This window comes from Vanellus vanellus, assembly GCF_965231255.1.
Source record: "Vanellus vanellus genome assembly, chromosome: 15".
Taxonomy (NCBI): Eukaryota; Metazoa; Chordata; class Aves; order Charadriiformes; family Charadriidae; genus Vanellus; species Vanellus vanellus.
In genome coordinates, this window is record NC_138920.1 from 10,375,122 (window position 1) to 10,392,883 (window position 17,762).

Below are 17,762 nucleotides of genomic sequence, written 5' to 3' on the forward strand. Positions count from 1 at the left end.
ATCAATGCTCAAGTAAAGAACATCCAGCATTTCTACTACAAAGTCTCCTACACAGATAGCCTTTTAGCACAAGGTTTCCATGCTACGTAGAGGAATTCACCAAAAAAAAAATCCAACCAATGAACACAATACTACAACCAACAAACCAGCAATAACAGAGTCGCACGTTGCAACACTTTAACTGGGGAGGTTTATCAGCGCTCAGGAATCCCGTGACGTCATTGTCTGGAAGTCTCCTCCAGAGCCTGGAGCGCTCAGCAAGGAACTCAGGCACCAGCGGCTGAAAATCCTGAAAAAATCAGTAAATGCTGATTTTTATCCCATATACATTCAAAGATCCCCCAAGAGTTTTTGTTATGAGGACACCTAGTCAAGCCCAGTGCTGGCATTTAACTCTTGCCTACTCCGTGACCTTGTTTTTCCTTCTTGTCCCACGAACCACCCAGCACACTGCCTGTGCTTTGCTGGGTGGGCACAGAGCACAAGCCCCCAGTCCCAACCCCAGGCTAGGGGGAATGTTAAGCGGTGACGGTTATCTCTGCACACTAATTGCGCAAGTGCCAGGCCATGGCTTGTTGAAATAAGTTAGAAAACGAGCTTTTGGTAAGAACACAGGCATTTCTCAAGCACAGAACCACATGCTCATTCTTGGCATTGTGCATTGCTCATCTAGCCACATGTTTATCACTCCCCTCCCCAAAGATATGCAATTGTCATAATTTTTATTTTTTTAAAACTTTTCAATGATGACTTAAACTTCATTAAGGAAGAATACATTACTAAGCTCATTAGTTCTGCTTTAAAATCCTCTACATGACATCTGTGATCCTTACAAAGTGCTTTACACAACCAGGAGCGGCTGCAATAGCAGATTGTGTTTTAATAGACTAATGGCAGGTTTCATTAACCTACCAGGGCCACGTGCAGACAGGACAGTTTCCCTACCTGAACGCTTTGTGTCTTACATGTGCAGATGTTGCAATGTGAGTAAACACAGGTCCCCACAGGCACTTTCATTACTGCACCAGGTTGTGTTGGCAGAACACGTGGTGTGACACCGGTGAAAGCCAGGCGCTTGCTGGCACTGCACGGCTGCTGCACAATCGCAGGAGCCAAAGCAAAAGCCCCCAAAGCTGCCAAGGACTTGTACCACGGGGAGAGGCAGCCCCCCTTAGGGTACAAAGTCCTGGGCTGTGCTGCTAAATATCCAGCTTGGGGTGCCCATGTGTTGGTTTGCCAAAACACAACTCATACCGACAGCAAAAGGGAAAGAAGACACAGAAAGACAAGTGGTGAACCCAACAAGGACCATTTCAGACAGTCTCCTTCTCCCTTTCTTCTCCTCCGGACACTGAATAATCTTAACCCCAATAAAAACATTCTAACAAATCCATTCAGTCAGGTACCACAAACAAAGTACTCTGAGCACATACAAACAAGTACACAAATGCATTTTCAGATTATCCTGGTGCTCATTAAATAAGAAGTCCTTTTGACTGGGGCTACCAGCTTTCTCCAGTTAATTTACCTGTTCCTCCCTGACAAAATTTCACAGGTATGGCACAGTTCTGTGATCTACTCTTTCTTTGGACACCATCCTTATTTTTGAGCATCAAACTTAAAGACCTGGATGATGAGGGAAGGGGCTGCTCAGACCATCACATTACTCCGAAGGTTTCTGCTCAGGGGAAGGTCAGTGACACTGGAGGAAGTTGGCTGTTTCTGGCAGGAGAGAACTATTGGCATTATTAGGAATAATAAAATACTTTCTATCGGTAAATCAGAAGACTAAGTCCTTGAAAGGGAAAGATTGTCTAGAAAAACAGCTGAAAGTTTACATTGCTGCTTAGAGATAAAATTAGCATGCACTTTCCAGGAATGAGAATCACAAAGTTACAGAAGTGCAGGCAGTTTTCTACAAAACTTTAGGAATACACACTCCCAAATATTTCTCCTTCTCCATTTTGCAACTGAAGCACTGAAGAACAGCATTGCAATAGCCTCTGAAGTATAGTAAACTAGCAAGTCACTGTGCACCATGAACTTTTAAAAATTATTATCTTACAGAGAGAACAGGAAAAATACATGAAGACAGCTTATATGAGGAAGCTTCTACAGCATTGTGTTATTCGTGTTTTAAATAATAACTTGGCAAAAATAATAATAAAAACCAAACTCACAAATCCCCAATTAAAATCACAATCACTCAAAAGCACCACTTTAAATGGGAACTGTATCCGAAACTTTGAGTCCTGTTAAGTGATGTGGCCCTTAATCTGCACAGGGATCTACATGAATGGGGAGGTGGTGAAGAGCACAAAGGTCTACTGTGTCCTTCACTTGGGAGGATATTTGTTTACAAAAACGCATTCTCAGTGATGATGTAAGAAGCAGTAATATGACAGATTGACTGCCAGATGCCAGATGAACAGCCATTACCAAGAAGCAGTTTTTATTTATAAATGCAGCACATTTGACGGAGAAGTTTTTGAGAGAGCAAATGAAAAGTGCTTTCATAAGCATTTTTCATGTACAACAAACCTAATGGAAAAGAAGTGTCATATTTGTCTAATAGTGGGGTAGTATTTGTCAAATTAGTGCTGAAGTTAATCAGCATATTTAACCACTTCTACAGCAAGCACATTTCTCAGATGATGTTTCCGTGCTTCTCACAGGCTGTGCTGTTAAGCCCCTGGCACCTTCAATAAACAAACCGGCCTTCCACATTTCATTTTTTTAAAAGCATGTGAAGAATTTTCCATTGATTAAAAAACCCCACCAGAGCCGTGCACAACCACCTAACCTTTTTATACACCTCCACAGTATCCAAGCACTCCCCTGTGTCAGACGGTGTGACGGCACAGCTGGGGGGGCTCAGGAGGGGGCTCGGAGGGCTGCCATCCCTGCAGCCCACCCCTGCCTACCCGCCAAGGGCCACCGCGCGAACCGGACCGGCTGTGGGAAACCAACTCAGCTCTGCACGCGCTGAGGCACACCCCCACGCAAGCAGATGGAGGGCAGGAGCTCCCATCTCTCTCTGTTGACTTCGAAATGGAATTTGCCATTTTAAATAGAGCCAAAGAGTACACACACACATACAATGGAATGGCTGCATGAAATATTACTGTAAAGCTCCTCCTTCCCCATCTCATTCTCCGTTTTTCCCCCCACGTTTCTGGATCAAGGCCTTTCTACATTGCGGAGGCAGCAGGAGCACAGCAGTTTTCTGGTTCAAAAAAATGCCTTGCAGGATTGTGGACTGAGACCATAAGCTATTTAGGGAAAAACTTGTGTCATGCACTGAATGGAGCATCTGGGGTGCTTCAGGAACTTGCAGCTCCCTTCCCAGCACAGCTCAGCCCCTGGGAAGCTCAGCCTCACTTGCCGTGCCACCAACAGTCCTGCCCAGCTAATGCTATCCTTCCCTCCTAATTGGCACATATCTCATAGTGGTATTCAGAGTGCTGCTGAGCATTTGGAAGAATATAGCTGAATTCAAGACACACAGCTGCAGAATTTAGAGCTTAGCCTTTGACTGCAGCAAAGAAGATCCACATTAAAGTTATGTTCAGGAACAGATAACCACTTCTCCCACTGGTTCATTAAGCACATGGTTTCTCTTCGACACAGATCTCAGCTGCCTGTACCATCATTCATCTCCGCAAGGCTACTGTGCGAGTTCCTCCCTGGCTTTTCTTCAAAGTACACCCGCGGCTGAGGCTGTAACAAAAGCCTTGCATGGGTGACACCTGCCCTTTGCTGCCTATACGAGAATTACGTATTTCTCACTTTTTTGTTAACATACATGAAGATTTCTATGAAATCATTCAGTACGCGAACAGAAATCTGCTCCCCACTCCAGAAGACCACACTGACAAAAATCTCTGTCCGAGAACTTGCTCCCACTGGTGCGAGGAAACCCCCACAGTAGAAACTGCGGTCAGGGCTATGCTAAGGTGAAGTCTCTCAAGACTTGTTTAGCCCTGAGTTTTCATATGTATCAAGGAAGATGATGTGGAAGTCCTTTTGTTTGGGCTTTTCTCAGAGGGAACAGAAGAAAGAAGGTCTTGATTATGGCTTAGGATTCCCAGGACTCCACTCTGGATGTGACACCTGGGACCCTCCCTGACTTGCTGGCTGATTTCACCTTTGGTTTATAATACTTTTTTGGATTTGATGGACTTCAATGATTTGTTATCCGCACTATTATTTGATCAAATTAATAACATTACAGGCTACTCATCAGTAAAACAAAAGTTCCCAAAATACGGTAAGTCCCATGCCCAAACAGAGTTACCGCACCAAACATAAACCCCAAATCCAAGTTATTCAAACTGCTATTGAGAAAAATCGTAAGCAATCTCCCTTCACAACTTCTTGCTGCCAAAATTTCTTGCTAACACAGGAAACATCATCTCCATGACTGCTAATCAGGTAGAGTCCACAACCAATGAACCATACCTTAGGTTAGATGAGGGCAACTTCTGTTAGACACTACTAACCACGTCATAATACCCAAGAGGGTCTTGGTGGAGCTTAGAGAACTCTAGGAAAAGAAATCATTCAAGAAGCTTTGAGAAATTTCTCAGGCATCCACCTCTACCCGACCCCTTTCCATCACATCACCGAATTTAATGCCATGGTGGCTGCACCTTGTGGAACTCGCCCAGTGATGCATGTTGCACAGGCGCTGGGGAATTACTTGCTGCACCACACACACCTCCCAGTTCAGTATCAACTGGCACGACTATTGCTACATCTGTTATTAGAAACAATGTTGCTAATAAAGAATAATTCTAATAATGAATAAACTATGTAGAACAATTCCAGTTAGAGGAATCTGAATCAAAACTATCAACCAAAACCATAACAAACGAGGGGAAAGCTATCAATTTCCTCTTAACAGTCAGGATTTCCTTCGATGTTTTGGTTTGTTTTCCTACCACTCACCACATTTTAAAAAACAAAATACCCAGGGACAAAAGAAGCACTGCAATTAACAGCCAGCCGGGTACCTCGGAGAGCCTGGCCGCCCCACTGCGCACAAACCACCCTGCCTGGACAGCGATGCAATTGCCTCCCGAAATAGCATTAAAGGATCATTTTTTTTTTCTTATTTAACTTCCCGCATAGGAATAGCAGTATAAATATATACACACACATCTTCTTTAGGAAGACACCCCACGCTCAGGATCTGGCCACCCCCCCCACCCCCAGGGATACTACATGGCTTTAGCTGACAGTTAAGCAGAGCCGGCTGCGCCCGGAGACCCCTCCCGGCCCAGACCAGCCTCTAATCCACAGCACCGAGAGCCGGGCTGGTGCCAGGCAGCCGGGACACAACCGCCCCTCCCGGCCCAGCCCCGGCGGCGCCCGCGGGCGTTTGCTGCCCCGCTTCTGCGGGCCGGCCCCGCCGCCCCCCCGCCCCCCCGGCACCGCTTTGTCTGAAGGGCTGTGATGGAAGGCGGCGATGCGGGCGAGGGGCTGGCCGGCAGGATCGCCTTCCCCACGCGTGGGGCTGCCAACCGGCAGCTCCCCCACCCCCCACCCCCCCCAGCCCCGCCGCCCCGGCCGCGGCGCAGCACCGCCCGGCAGGACCCTGCCCTCCGCCCGGGCGTGCCACGGCAATGGCGTCAGGAGCAACCTGTCAGCGCCTGCCTCCCCCACCACCCCTTCCTCCTCCTCCTCCTCCTCCTCCTCCTCCTCCTCCTCCTCCTCCTCCTCCTCCTCCCGGGCTCGGACCGCGGCCGCGCAGCGCGACGCGGCTCCCGCCTGCCCTCCTCCGCCTTTCCGCGCCCGGGCATCCCGCAAAGGTCCCCCGAGCGGGGCTCCCCCACCACCGCCACCGCCCCAAGGCGGGGGGGGGGGGGGGGGGGGAACCGGGGATGGCGCCGCCCGCAACACAGGCGGCGGCCGGGCGGGGAGCGGGGCCGTGGGCCCGCGGGAGCGCCTCACCCGCTGCGGTGTTTGCTGTCCATCCGCTTCTTCTGCCGCACCGGCTGCAGCGGGATGTTGTCGGTCATGGCCGCGGCTGCCGGGGCGGAGCGGGATGCGCTTCCCAGCAGCGCCTCGGCTCTCGGCTCGGCTCGGCCCGGCCCGCCGCCGTCTGGCGGCTCCGCCGAGGGGGCCGGGCTCGCCGCCGCCGGGCTCCAGCACGCAGGTGCCGCTCCCGCTCCGCCCGCCCGCTCCGGTGCGCTCCGCCCTCCCGGCCCGGTTCTCTTCTGGCTGCCCGCCCCGGTCCGCACCTCGCTGCTCCGCCTGCCTGCACCGGAGCGACCGGCCCCGGCCCCCCGGCACCTGTTCTGCCTTTAACCCCGCACCCGGGGCGCCGGGCCGGGTCCCGCCCGCTGCTCCCCGCGCCCCAACCGGCCCCGGCCCCGCGCATCCCGGCTTCATCTCCCCCCCGGGGGTTCTTGGGGCTCCGCACTGCCGTACCGGCACCGCTGACCTTCTGCACCCACCGCCTCCCGTATTTCACCGCAGCCCGTGTCCTCTGCCTTTCACAGCCAGCGGAGGTGCGAGTTATCTCTGCTTCTTTCTATCACCCCCCACCCACGGTACAGGGCTGCTGCTTGCACCCTTCTTGCTCGGTGACCTTCACCCACTCCTGGCAATGCTCGTTTCTGGATTCTGATTCAGATTTCCTCTGCAAATTTAGGCACAAATGGGTCCATCGTTTCTGTTTCTGACTTCAAGCTTTTCTTTACAATCACAGTGACTAAATCTTCATTAAAACAAAGTATACAAATCAGATGCCAATAAAGTGGTGGGCTACAGAAGCTGAGATATGTGCTTGGCCCGGCAAAGTTTGTGTTTTATCAGACACGTTTCCTGGATGCCACCACAGTCCTTCCCACTGGTTGCTTCATATTCCTGTCCCAGCTGAGCTCTGCCCATGTATCACAGAATCACAGAATTTTCAGAGTTGGAAGGGACCTCTAGAGATCATCTAGTCCAACTCCCCTGCTAAAGCAGGATTGCCCAGAGCACATTACTCAGGACTGCATCCAGGCGGGTCTTGAAAATCTCCAGAGAAAGGGACTCCACAACCTCCCTGGGCAGCCTGTCCCAGTGCCTTTGACACCTGTTCTGTCTCCTCCATCCACTCATCTTGCTTCTCTCAAACTCTTCTACCTCCATTGCATTTTCTCCTGCTATCTCCATGCCTTCATTTTCTTCTTTGCCATAAACAAGAAAGCAGTGGAATCCTTTAAAAACCGCACATCCTGCTCACCTCCAGCCCATGTACCTTTCATGCTGTTCACCTTATTCTTCATTCAAACAGGAAAAACAAAACTGCCAGTGACAAAGATGTATTTCATAGGGCAGATTAGAAGCTGGTAATGCAATGTCCTATTGAAATGTAATATACTTTACTAGTGATACTATAATGAAAAAAAATGGTCAAGACAAATATTCATGACTAACACAACCTTCTTAAAATGTGGAATGCTTAATTACATCTAGAAAACCACAAATAGGGAAGTTTAACAGGGTTAATGGTATCTGGTCAGACACCAGAAAATGTGATGACAGCCTGGTGGAAGCTTTGTTAAAGTTGGTGTAGAAAACCAACAAGTGATTGAGAAAATGTCAGTAACAGTAACAAAGAAAAAATAGCTTCAGTTTGTGTAACTAGTTAGATGATGGCCCCGTGTCAGTGTGTCACCGCTGGTTGATGGGGATCCAGCCCCCACCCTTCCAAATTGCTTCCTCCCACTTTGCTGTTCCCCTGCAATGCTCTCCACTCTGCATGACCATGCTCTACGTCAGCTCTGTAAAAGGACTGGTTTTACAAAAAACATCTGTCTGGGAGAGTAGTTTTATTTATTTATTTCAATCAAATCCCATTAGGAGCCGGATGCCGCGCATAGCCTGGGAACAGCCAAGCAGCACTGCAGCCTCAGGAGGGCATGGGCTTGGACCAGGAGTTTCTTCAGCTGGGTTTGCCCAGAGGGAAATTGTAACGCGGGCGTTGGGCATTTTCTGTAACCAAAGCCCTCCCTGCACCGAGCAGTAGCTGCGGCTGTGGCTGCTGTGGGCAGGTGCCTGCGGGTGCTGACAGTAGCCAGCCGACAAGGTGACCGTTTCAGTAAGAGTGCTGTAGCCACCATGCGTATTGCCATTACCAGTTTTCTGCTGCCACCTGCATAGCCATGCCAGCGAGGGCAGCAAACCTGCTGCAGGCTGTCATTCGTGCCAGCGTAGCTTCTTCCTGTTTGAAACCACCAAGACTTACACCGGTGCAGTGATACGGATGGAGGAAAAGCCCAGTGCAGATAACGATCGGATGAAATAGTCAGACCTACCCATCCACCTCAGCATCTTACACTGCAGTCCCGGTCACCACAAAATCTGAACTACTGTCTAGTGCACAGCCAGCTTATTTCTCATCCCTTTGCAAACAGTCTGCAAAATCCTTCATTTAACAAATAACCTGCTTGGAAATGTTCACTAGGCAGAGACTCATTGTGCCTACTTACGTGCAGCCATATTTACACCACTTACAACGGGTGTCTTGTGTAGTAGTTGTAGCTACTCCCTACCGCTGCCTGCTGTCCCGGGCTGCCAGATCCCATCTGCCTGCAGAGTCAATCTAGACAGCTCGTGGTTCTGCAGAACTAAAATACCACCATCACAACGACCAAGAGTAGAGAATGTGTGGGTAAGCCCAAGCGTAAGTTGAAAATCACCATTTGTTTTAACATACTAAAAAGTAGCATATACCAAACTGACTGCTCTTTCAGGATGAGGGATGCTTGCGTAGATCTTAAAGCGAGCTCAAGGTAAACTTAAGTAAGAGTTAGTACTTTCCCAGTGAAAAATTAAGACTATTAAAAAAAGAAAAACAAAGAATACATGTAAAAAAAAGAAGAGCAAAGAATAGGGAGTCGCATCGGAGTCGCTGGGTAGTTCTCTTTTGCTTCCTGCCCTTGCTGCGTTCTAGCTCGGGTTACACTATGGATTACATCAGCACAAAAACTGCAATTGTCATTTAAATTTTTTTCTTTGCAGTTGAAGCAGAGTCATCCTGACATTTTGTAATGAGGCCATTTCAGCAACATAATTAGCAGTTACACCAATTTCAGGCACCAGTACTGAGAATGTTTAGGCAGATATTTTCAATGCTATGCTAACTAGGGCAGTCTTATTACAGAAACTGTTTGTAGAACTGACTTTTAGACTGTATTTCAATTTAATAATACCATGTTTTAATTTCTTGCTTCTCAATCTACTGTTGTTATCCACTCACGGGGACAATTGAAGTAGAAAGAGAAATCCCTTCTCCTCCCACAAACATTTCAGCTCATGAAACATATTTGCTCCATTTTTTCTCATATTCAACTGCAGATTATTTTTTTTTTAAATGAGAGAAAAGATATGATGATAGAATTCACTTGAAATGATAATTTAACGAAAGGAGCAACTGAAGAACCTAAACAGGATGTTGTACTTGACCAAATCTGTCACAAGTGATAACATCGTTGCCACAAAACCACTGGCCTGACGCTGAAACTGGCTGAAATTATAATCCTAGCCTCGAGGTTCAATCTGTAATTAAAATAAAATTTATCAGATGTCACTGTTATTTACTTTGAGGTGGAAGTGGCACCGGATTTTAAAACAGCCAACATTCTTTTAAGCACCACATTTTGGCCTTTGGTATCTATGTGTTTCAAACAGAAATTAACGACATCCCTCCTTTATATGGAGCAGCTAAACTGCCTTCGCATCATTTCTGCACATTGCCCAACTACGCCATCCAAGAACATGGGAGTAGGAACCATCGTATGGTGATTCTCAATTCCAGTAATCCTAAAAGAGGAGCAAAGGGATGCACAGCCAGGTTTACACAGGTCTGCACAATCAGGGATAATGAATTTGACAAACGGTGACAGAAATCAAGCGACAGTGATACTGCAGCCCGCGGACTTACTCCCGCAGCATCTGAAGATTCGAACAAACTTTCAAGGCCTCCCTTACGGGCACTCTAATTGGCTGTCTTGCATCGTAACGCTTTTGATTTTTAGTTAGAAAATCACTGTGAAAGATCTAGCTAGGCTGTAGCCCAATGGGCTAAGCCCACTCCTTGACATATTTCTTGCATAGCATTAGTTTTGCTATAAAGATTTTACATGTGCTCTCACCATTCACAGCAGGTATGCGCTCTCCTGATTTCTTAGCCTTTGATGTTCATTTGCCTGTTGAGAAGGAATGCCCAAAGGAAAACCTCCAGCCTCAGACTGAGAAGTTAGATTTGTTAAATCAAGTGAAATAAAACCTGTTTTGGCTTTTCTGATGCCACTGGCTTGTTCTTCTGATGCTCAATTTTTGTAAGCACAGAACTTGAGGCTCACAAAGGAGCCCTGAAAGCTGCAGAATTCATTCTACACAACTGCTAATTAAAAGGAGCTGATTTGTTTTCCATAATTTTAAATCATTATCTACGTTTTTTTCTCCCAGGACTTTTTTTTTTCCCAGATGATTAAATTAACAGCACAGCAAGCAGACTTTTATTCCTCTCCCCACTCTGTCTCCCCCAAATGATTTGTCATAGAACCAATTCTGGACCACTTGGCCTTCCCTGAGGGTCTCCTGCAGGGAGGGTTTATCAGATGCGGTCAGTGGTTTTATCACTGCACGTTATAGATCCCCTTTCAAAACCAGAAATTGTTTATCGGCAAGTCCGAGGTTGAGCCCCAGCTTTTGATGCAAAGGGTTCTACGAAACTAGCAGGTTGTTGGTTGGAGTGATATTGCTACCTTTTCCCAGAGCAGGCAGCACAAGCACACTTGTTTTACAAGTAGGATTATGTTTTACGCACTGAAGAGTCGTGAGTCTCTCGTGGTCTGCCATTCCAGTTTGCAAAGACAAGTGGAAGTTCAGTCTGGCAAAGCGCAGCCCATGGACTGGCTGCCAGCGTGCGCCCAGATCAAACCAGAAATTTCTGTGCCCTTGAGCCTTTACCGTAGCGGTTCCCAGTATTTTGGAAGGAAGCCTTCCCGCCTTATCTTGTTTGCCTTTCTCCCCCAGTTCTCCATTGCAGCTCTGTTCCAGAGCACCGCCACCCCTTCGTCCCCACGGCTTGGCCCCCTCCTCTCTGCCTGTGACAACACCTTCTCGCCCACAGGTGGGTGATGCCTTCCAATGCGTTTCACTGATCCTCAAATGCATCCGGGTCTCTAAGCTCCGCTGATTAAAGAACACGTAAATAAACTGTATTTTGGGCTGTGCCTATATTCCTCCAAGGAGCAAGTCCTAGTGCCAGTTTCCCACTCAAACAATGGATGGTGGTTTTGACAATGCACTTGCAAATTATACTCATTGCCTGTTTAGCACAATATGCTATAAATTTTCTTCCATTTTAGTTGTTCTACTAAATAAATAATTGTTTTTTTTATGCATAAGACTCCAGTGTTTTTGCTTGATGAACACTGTAGGTGGTCAGAATAATAATATTAATTCAATTTTGGAACTATATTTGGTTTTGCTTACTTTGTTTATTTATTCCCCCCCCCCCTCTAAATGAGAGTATCAAATTATAGATAATTCTGACATCTAAGGAGATGGCTCAGACTATAGGTATGAAACTGGTTGTACAAAATGTTTATGATTCCACAGGCAATTTAAGTTGTGACATTATTCTTTGTACCAGTTATTATCTGATTTCGTAAGTGCATGTTTTACAAATACCAGGGTGCACCTTCTTCGTCTGAAAACGTAGCCCATTCCACATGGTATCTTGAGCTTTGTTTCAGAGCTGTGTTTGCAGCTGCACCATTTGTAAGGAAGACGAGCGCGCAGGAGCAGGGATTTGGTTGCTAAGGGCTTGAAAACTTGCAGCCATGCAGTAACTGTGCAGCAGGCAGCCTCGTACGCCGCGTTATTTCCCCGTGCTACTGACTCACTCCCACAAATGACAAGGAAAGAGGTGGGTTTGGTGCGGTGAAACATCACTCTTTCTCAAGACAGTACTGAAACAGGCTCGGACTATGACATTCAGTCCTTCTAAATAGGAGCAAACGTGCCAAAGCTGCCCGTTCCCAGGGCTTCGCGGCCACACGCGCGCAGAGTCGCTGCTAGGAAGGAGCATTTCAGTAAGAGAAATGCAAACATGAACTGGGATGCCGAAGCAAGAATCATTAGCAATGTGGTATCATTGTACACGTGCCCTAAGCCTACACAAGATGCATTCATCTTTTAAATTTATCTTTTAAACGTCTGAACTCAGACAAGACTACTGCAATTAATTGAGAAGTTAAACACTCCCAGATTATAATGCACTGTTAACACCTGCATCTCTGATCTGCACGCATGGCTTTGATATTATTTTTTCTTTTGACAAGTGGGCGATAGCGGATATCCTTTAAGCCTATATTTAATGAAGCCCCCCATAAATCCATCAACACTTGCTAAGGGAAACTACAATAAAGCTCATACTGCCATAGGCTCTGTTATGGAGAGAACCTTTGGCATTCTCATAATGAAGTTTCAGAGCAGATACTTTTCATGCTGATCCGAGGAAGTGTACTATTTGTATAGGATCTTTTTCTTCCTCGCACAATTATATGTTGTAGATCAAGAAGAACACAACCCTTCGGTCCCTGATTTTCAAAACAATAATAGTCAAACTGTCATTCATCTAGGATGGCTGTCAAATATAAGAAAGGAAGAAAGAAAAAGGTGCAGCTTCCTAGGCAAATGAACTCACATTTTTGTTTTGTTAGCTCTTGAAATGATTTTGCTATTAGCTGTAACTCTTTTGCAAATTCTCACCATGCTGATTTTTGTTTCTGTGCTACACATCCTATGGGTGTGATAAAAAAATGTAAAGCTATAAACTGAGAATAAATTACACATTTTATATTTGCATATTTTACAAAAAAACCCCAACCCCTACATAAAGTGGTTATTTTGTCAGTTAAGACTGAAAGAATTGATGGGGTAACAGAAGAATAGATAATGAGGAAATTTGATTTTTTCCAAATCTGGTCATCATGAGTTGAGAGGTGTGGAGTATTTTTAATATGTACAGATATTTAGGTACCCCGGATCAGCAAATCACCTGAATGTGTGCTGAACTTTAAGGACCTAAAAAATGAAACTGGTTTTACGGAAACAACCTGTCCATCAAAAAAAAAAAATTAAAATTAAGAAAATTATGTTTGGTATTCTGAACACGTAGACTGCATGGAGACAAATTTTTCTAAAACAAACTTCATAAAGTGGATCTACAGGACCGTAAAGGGTGGTTAAGCCAATTCAGTTAACTTGATTTAAAAGCATCCGCTGTCATCATGTACATGGGGCTGCAAAGCCATTGAGGATCCAGGAAGATAATATGCATAAAAGGTTTCCGGACAGATTCTACATTCCTACAGTAAGAACACAGGGTATTTGTCAAGTAGTTATTTAGCCCATATATTCCTGCTGAATCACCTTTCTGTTCACACACACCATGTTTTCTGCACCTGGCCCTCACGTTCTCACGGTTTCATAAACCAGCTGCTTTGACTTTCAGTCAGCTCACAGTTTGTTTTGGGTTTTTGTTGGATTTTTTTTCTTTTATTTGAAAGCTTAAATGAGCTGATTAAAGTATAGACAAGATCATTATTAGTAAAAATGGTATATCTTATTTATGCTTTAAATCATATTTGCTCCTAAACCTATGTAAGCAAAAGCATAGGAACATCTCTACACAATTATCAAACTGTCTTTAAAAAGGGGTTTTGTGCTGTTTGACATGTCCTGCTTAACAGATGGAGAAGGAACACAGAGGCATCCCGACCTACCACGAGTGCTCAGGTGCAGTATCTGCCCACCAACGCCAGGCTCTGCCATGGGAGAGGAGCCGGGGAACACATCCTTGCAGGCAAACAGCCTTCAGCTTCTTCAGCTTTCCCTCCTGCCCCAGCAATCCCTTAGCGACCATCCGTTTGACAGCATATTATCAGCAGAGTTGGCTTTCATGCTTCCAAGCGTACAGCAGAGGTGACCGCACTCCGCTGCGAAGAGACTGAAACGCTGCACGAGTGGATGTGGATTCCTGACCCTGCACCGATACCCGTTGCTGCTGGAGGTTGTGGTCTTTATATTTCACCCCGTTCTTCTCTTTTGCTCGTAGAGTTCTAGGTATTGCATTGAAATTATGGACAGTACCTCTGCTTTTCCTCCATATATTTAGATTCTATGTTTTACTGTAAGTAAATAAATAATTATAATACCGCTGCAATTTTCACTTGCTTGTTAGTTTTCTTTATAGAGAGGTGTTTTTATACAAACCTTTAGTAATGTCTGCATTTTGCCTAAACTAAGTATTGGAAAATAAGGCACAGTGAGATCTACCCGTTCTCATTCTGAATTGAGACATTCTGCACGAAGTAATTGAATCAGAGAAGTTCATCTTTGAACTGCAAGATGTGACAACCAGAGAGGCTAATAAAGAAGTTTGAAAGGATCAGAGGGATGCTGCTTTAGGTTGGCTGGGATGTCCAGCACACAACTCAGTTATAACAGACATTAAAGAGCATGCTTTCCAATAAATCAGACAGCTTTCAGTACCAGTGGTATTAACGGCAATCAAAATGTTGCAAAAAATCCTGCCCTTTATAAGCAATTAACTCAAAGTGCAGCAAATAGAAAATATGGTAATGAAATAGATAATATGCAAATAGGCAGGAGTGTGCAATCGCCAGTTCTTCTCTCTGCGTCTGTTTCCTGTCCTGCTGTGGTTGTGCACTGACAGACGCTTTTCTAGGTCAGTGATGAACGTGAGCTGAAGTCAAACGTACGTGAATCCAGTCCGTGCTCACACCCCCACCACTCCCCGGTGAGCGCGAGCGGGGAGGCTGTGGGCAGCGCACGTAGAGAAGAGCCCTCTCATCTGAACACACAACACAAAAAGAGACCGAGAAGGGCTCAGCACCGTAGCAGCAACCTCATGGGATCACACTAAGGCTTTCTGCCTAAGCTGTTATTCTGCAAACAGAATCGTCTTTCCCGATTCCAAATGTACTGCAAACCCTGCAGCAAGCACAGCGGTTTTCAATAGGAAAAATTAAAAATTAATGCAATACTCATACCTTTTCCTTTGCTTCAGTCTCTCTCTGCCCTCCCAGCAGCTCAAGCACCTCAGCCAGGTCCTTTCCCCTCTCTGGTTCCTCCACGTTGTATTTATCGGCAGCCCCGGGAAGGCTCCCAGCTCCTCGCTGCCAGCTATTGGGAAGGCAATCAGCCTCACGGAGCTCAGCCTGCAGAGCTGATGACATGATTTTCAGAAAAAACTCACCCCTCAGAGTTCCCACTGACTTTTTGGAAAGTTTTGAACAGAAAGAGTAGGTCAAGAGGAATGTTTCTTTAAAGGAACAGAGCTTATACACTAAGGTAAACCTAATACACTTTTTTTTTTTTAAAGCAATGAAACTATTAAGTTCAAATTTAACATTTTAAGTAAGCCAGACTTTACCTTAGCTCACGCAAGTAAATATACTACTTTCACAAAAGCAACAGCCTGGGCAAATCCTCTATGCGATGAGCAAAGTAAGCAATAACAAATAAGAACAGGGGAGTCCTTAAGGCAAAACGAGAGGCTAATGAGCAGAGACAGCGCACATACCATGCTCGCTTCTGCTCCCACACCAACGTAGCTCTATTAGCTTTAGCAAACTTGTTCTTAATTTACATCAGCATAGGGAAGAAAAGAATCAGCTGTCTTTTGTAATTGTTAAGGTGCAGTGTTGCTGTAAACCACACACATTTGCCAGTGCGGTGAGTTCCACCACGCTGAGTTCCAGAAGGTGTTGGTTCAGCTCTTGCACACGGGAGAACAGCTAATTCCCAGCCCTGCTTGTTTCAGAACCCCAGTTGCCCCCTCAGCTACCTCCAGCAGAAACATCCCTGTGGCACAGCCCGCTTTCTGCCATGGGGGCTGTGGTCAGGTAGGTCCTACCTGTTCTTCAAGTCTTGTGATAAGATCCATGACTTGCCCACAGCGGCTCAGCTGGGGATCCTGCTACGCTCCAGCCTGGCGCTGTGACATACAGCTTTGGGCACGGCGAGAGCTCGACACCGTGGCCTGGAGCATAAAGCCTTGCAGTGACTGTGCCAAGCCCCATCATTTCATTTTCACTGCTGCCCCCCGGTCAGAGCAGGCCCTAGCTGCACCTGCCCCATTCCCTGAGCAATCCCATGCCGCAGGATATGGTACAACTATTTGCCAAAACCTCTTCTTGTCTTGGTTTCCCAGCAGTTTCCTGACATTTTATTTCTAGACCAGAGCCAATGCTTTAGTAGACTACTCCTCCCTCCTCATCCATCTCCCCTTAATTTCCAACCTGTTGACCAATACAGTTAAAGAAGGCAGAGGTTGAAATACATAATTACATTCTTATAGATGGTCATGAAAAGGCAGTCAGAGCCCCACAGCTTTGCGCCTTTTGAGCTAAAGCTGTAACGTGAGCTCAGCCCTCATGGGACAGGTTCAGAATCTACATTTAAGGAGAAAGAGACCCCAAGCCTCAGAAGCTGTTTGGATGAGGAGACATCAACAGATACTACCAAGGTGCAAAGCCCAGGACAGCAGATTTTGTTGGCGTCCTGCTAGCAAAACTGCTCCCTTCCTCCTCTGCTAGCAATTTCACAGCATCATGATACCACTTGGTATCAAGCTGTCAGCAGAGAGCAGACTTGTTATCACAGGCTGCATGGTTGGCCCATGCTGGAGAGCAGCTTTCCCAGTTAGGGCAGGTCTTCAGATGTCATCCACCACCTCTCCTGGGAACCCAACACCTCCTTTTTCATACCACATCGCTCCTGGTGCTGCTGCAATTACTCCTACACAGGCAGCAGCACATCCTGCATGCGGTGCCCAGCATCACCAGTGTGAGGAACCAGCCTGAAATCCAGCCCAAAGTTTGAAGGGACAGAGCAGCAGCTCTGACAGCAAGCCCATGGAGGCACCCAGAGCAGTGCCACTTTTAGAGTGGGGTATAAGCTCAGTGGTCGAAAACAGCATCCACACTAGCCCGAACATACACCTTACTTTTACTTCTCACCACTGAGAGACCTCTTGCTATAATCCTCATCCGTTGCGGTTCAGATTATAATCCTTTGGTTTCCCTGAGCAGAGGAGAGTCACATCTTCTCTTGCGCCAAATATTTTGCCTTCTGGAACTATAGCGCTGCTTTTAAACAGCTGCATGTTCTGCATAACTAGTTAATTGTTGCACGCTTCCTACCTTCCCACACATCCACCACGTGCTGTTTACTTTGCCCACTTTCCTGGAGCACCTCACACCTGGTCCTGCCCTCCCCACCCCTTCTTTCTCCGTTCCTCCAGAGTTTGCGGTACAGCCTAGAGAACAGGCGTTTCCTTTCTGCTTTTTTCCACCCCCAAGCACCAGCCTTGTGCGAGGGGCAGCAGGATCAGGCAGCGGTGGGCACGCACACGTGGTCCCTGCCCCTTGTTGGGGGCTGCACCTTCAAGGTAGACTGGTTCTGCACCATTACCTCCCCAGCACAAAATACATTCACTAGTTCAGGTGAATCCCTATATCGAGCCCCAGCTGTTCCCAAGAAACCGATCTAGAAACTCGCGCACTGCTACCTGGTTTCTGTTGTTTTAAGTAACAACTACAGCGTAACCCTGGATCGTGGATTTCAAAAGAGACACCGGAGTGAGACAGCACGCTGCCTACTGAACTTGCTCTTCAGGAGACAAAAGCTTTGCCAGAAAAATTTAAGCACTAAGTGTGAAAAAGCCA

General features: G+C 46.6%; 1 protein-coding gene across 1 annotated transcript in view; it reads right to left on the reverse strand.

The window, feature by feature from the left end:
- ATP9A (ATPase phospholipid transporting 9A (putative)) overlaps positions 1-6,023 on the reverse strand; it is a gene marked incomplete at its 5' end in the record, with an annotated part of 60,529 nt that extends 54,506 nt beyond the window's left edge. Inside the window, one exon of the mRNA XM_082491084.1 lies at positions 5,956-6,023. Coding sequence (XP_082347210.1) covers positions 5,956-6,023 — 68 coding nt within the window. The remainder of the gene's footprint in view (positions 1-5,955) is intronic.
- Positions 6,024-17,762: the final 11,739 nt, after the last annotated feature.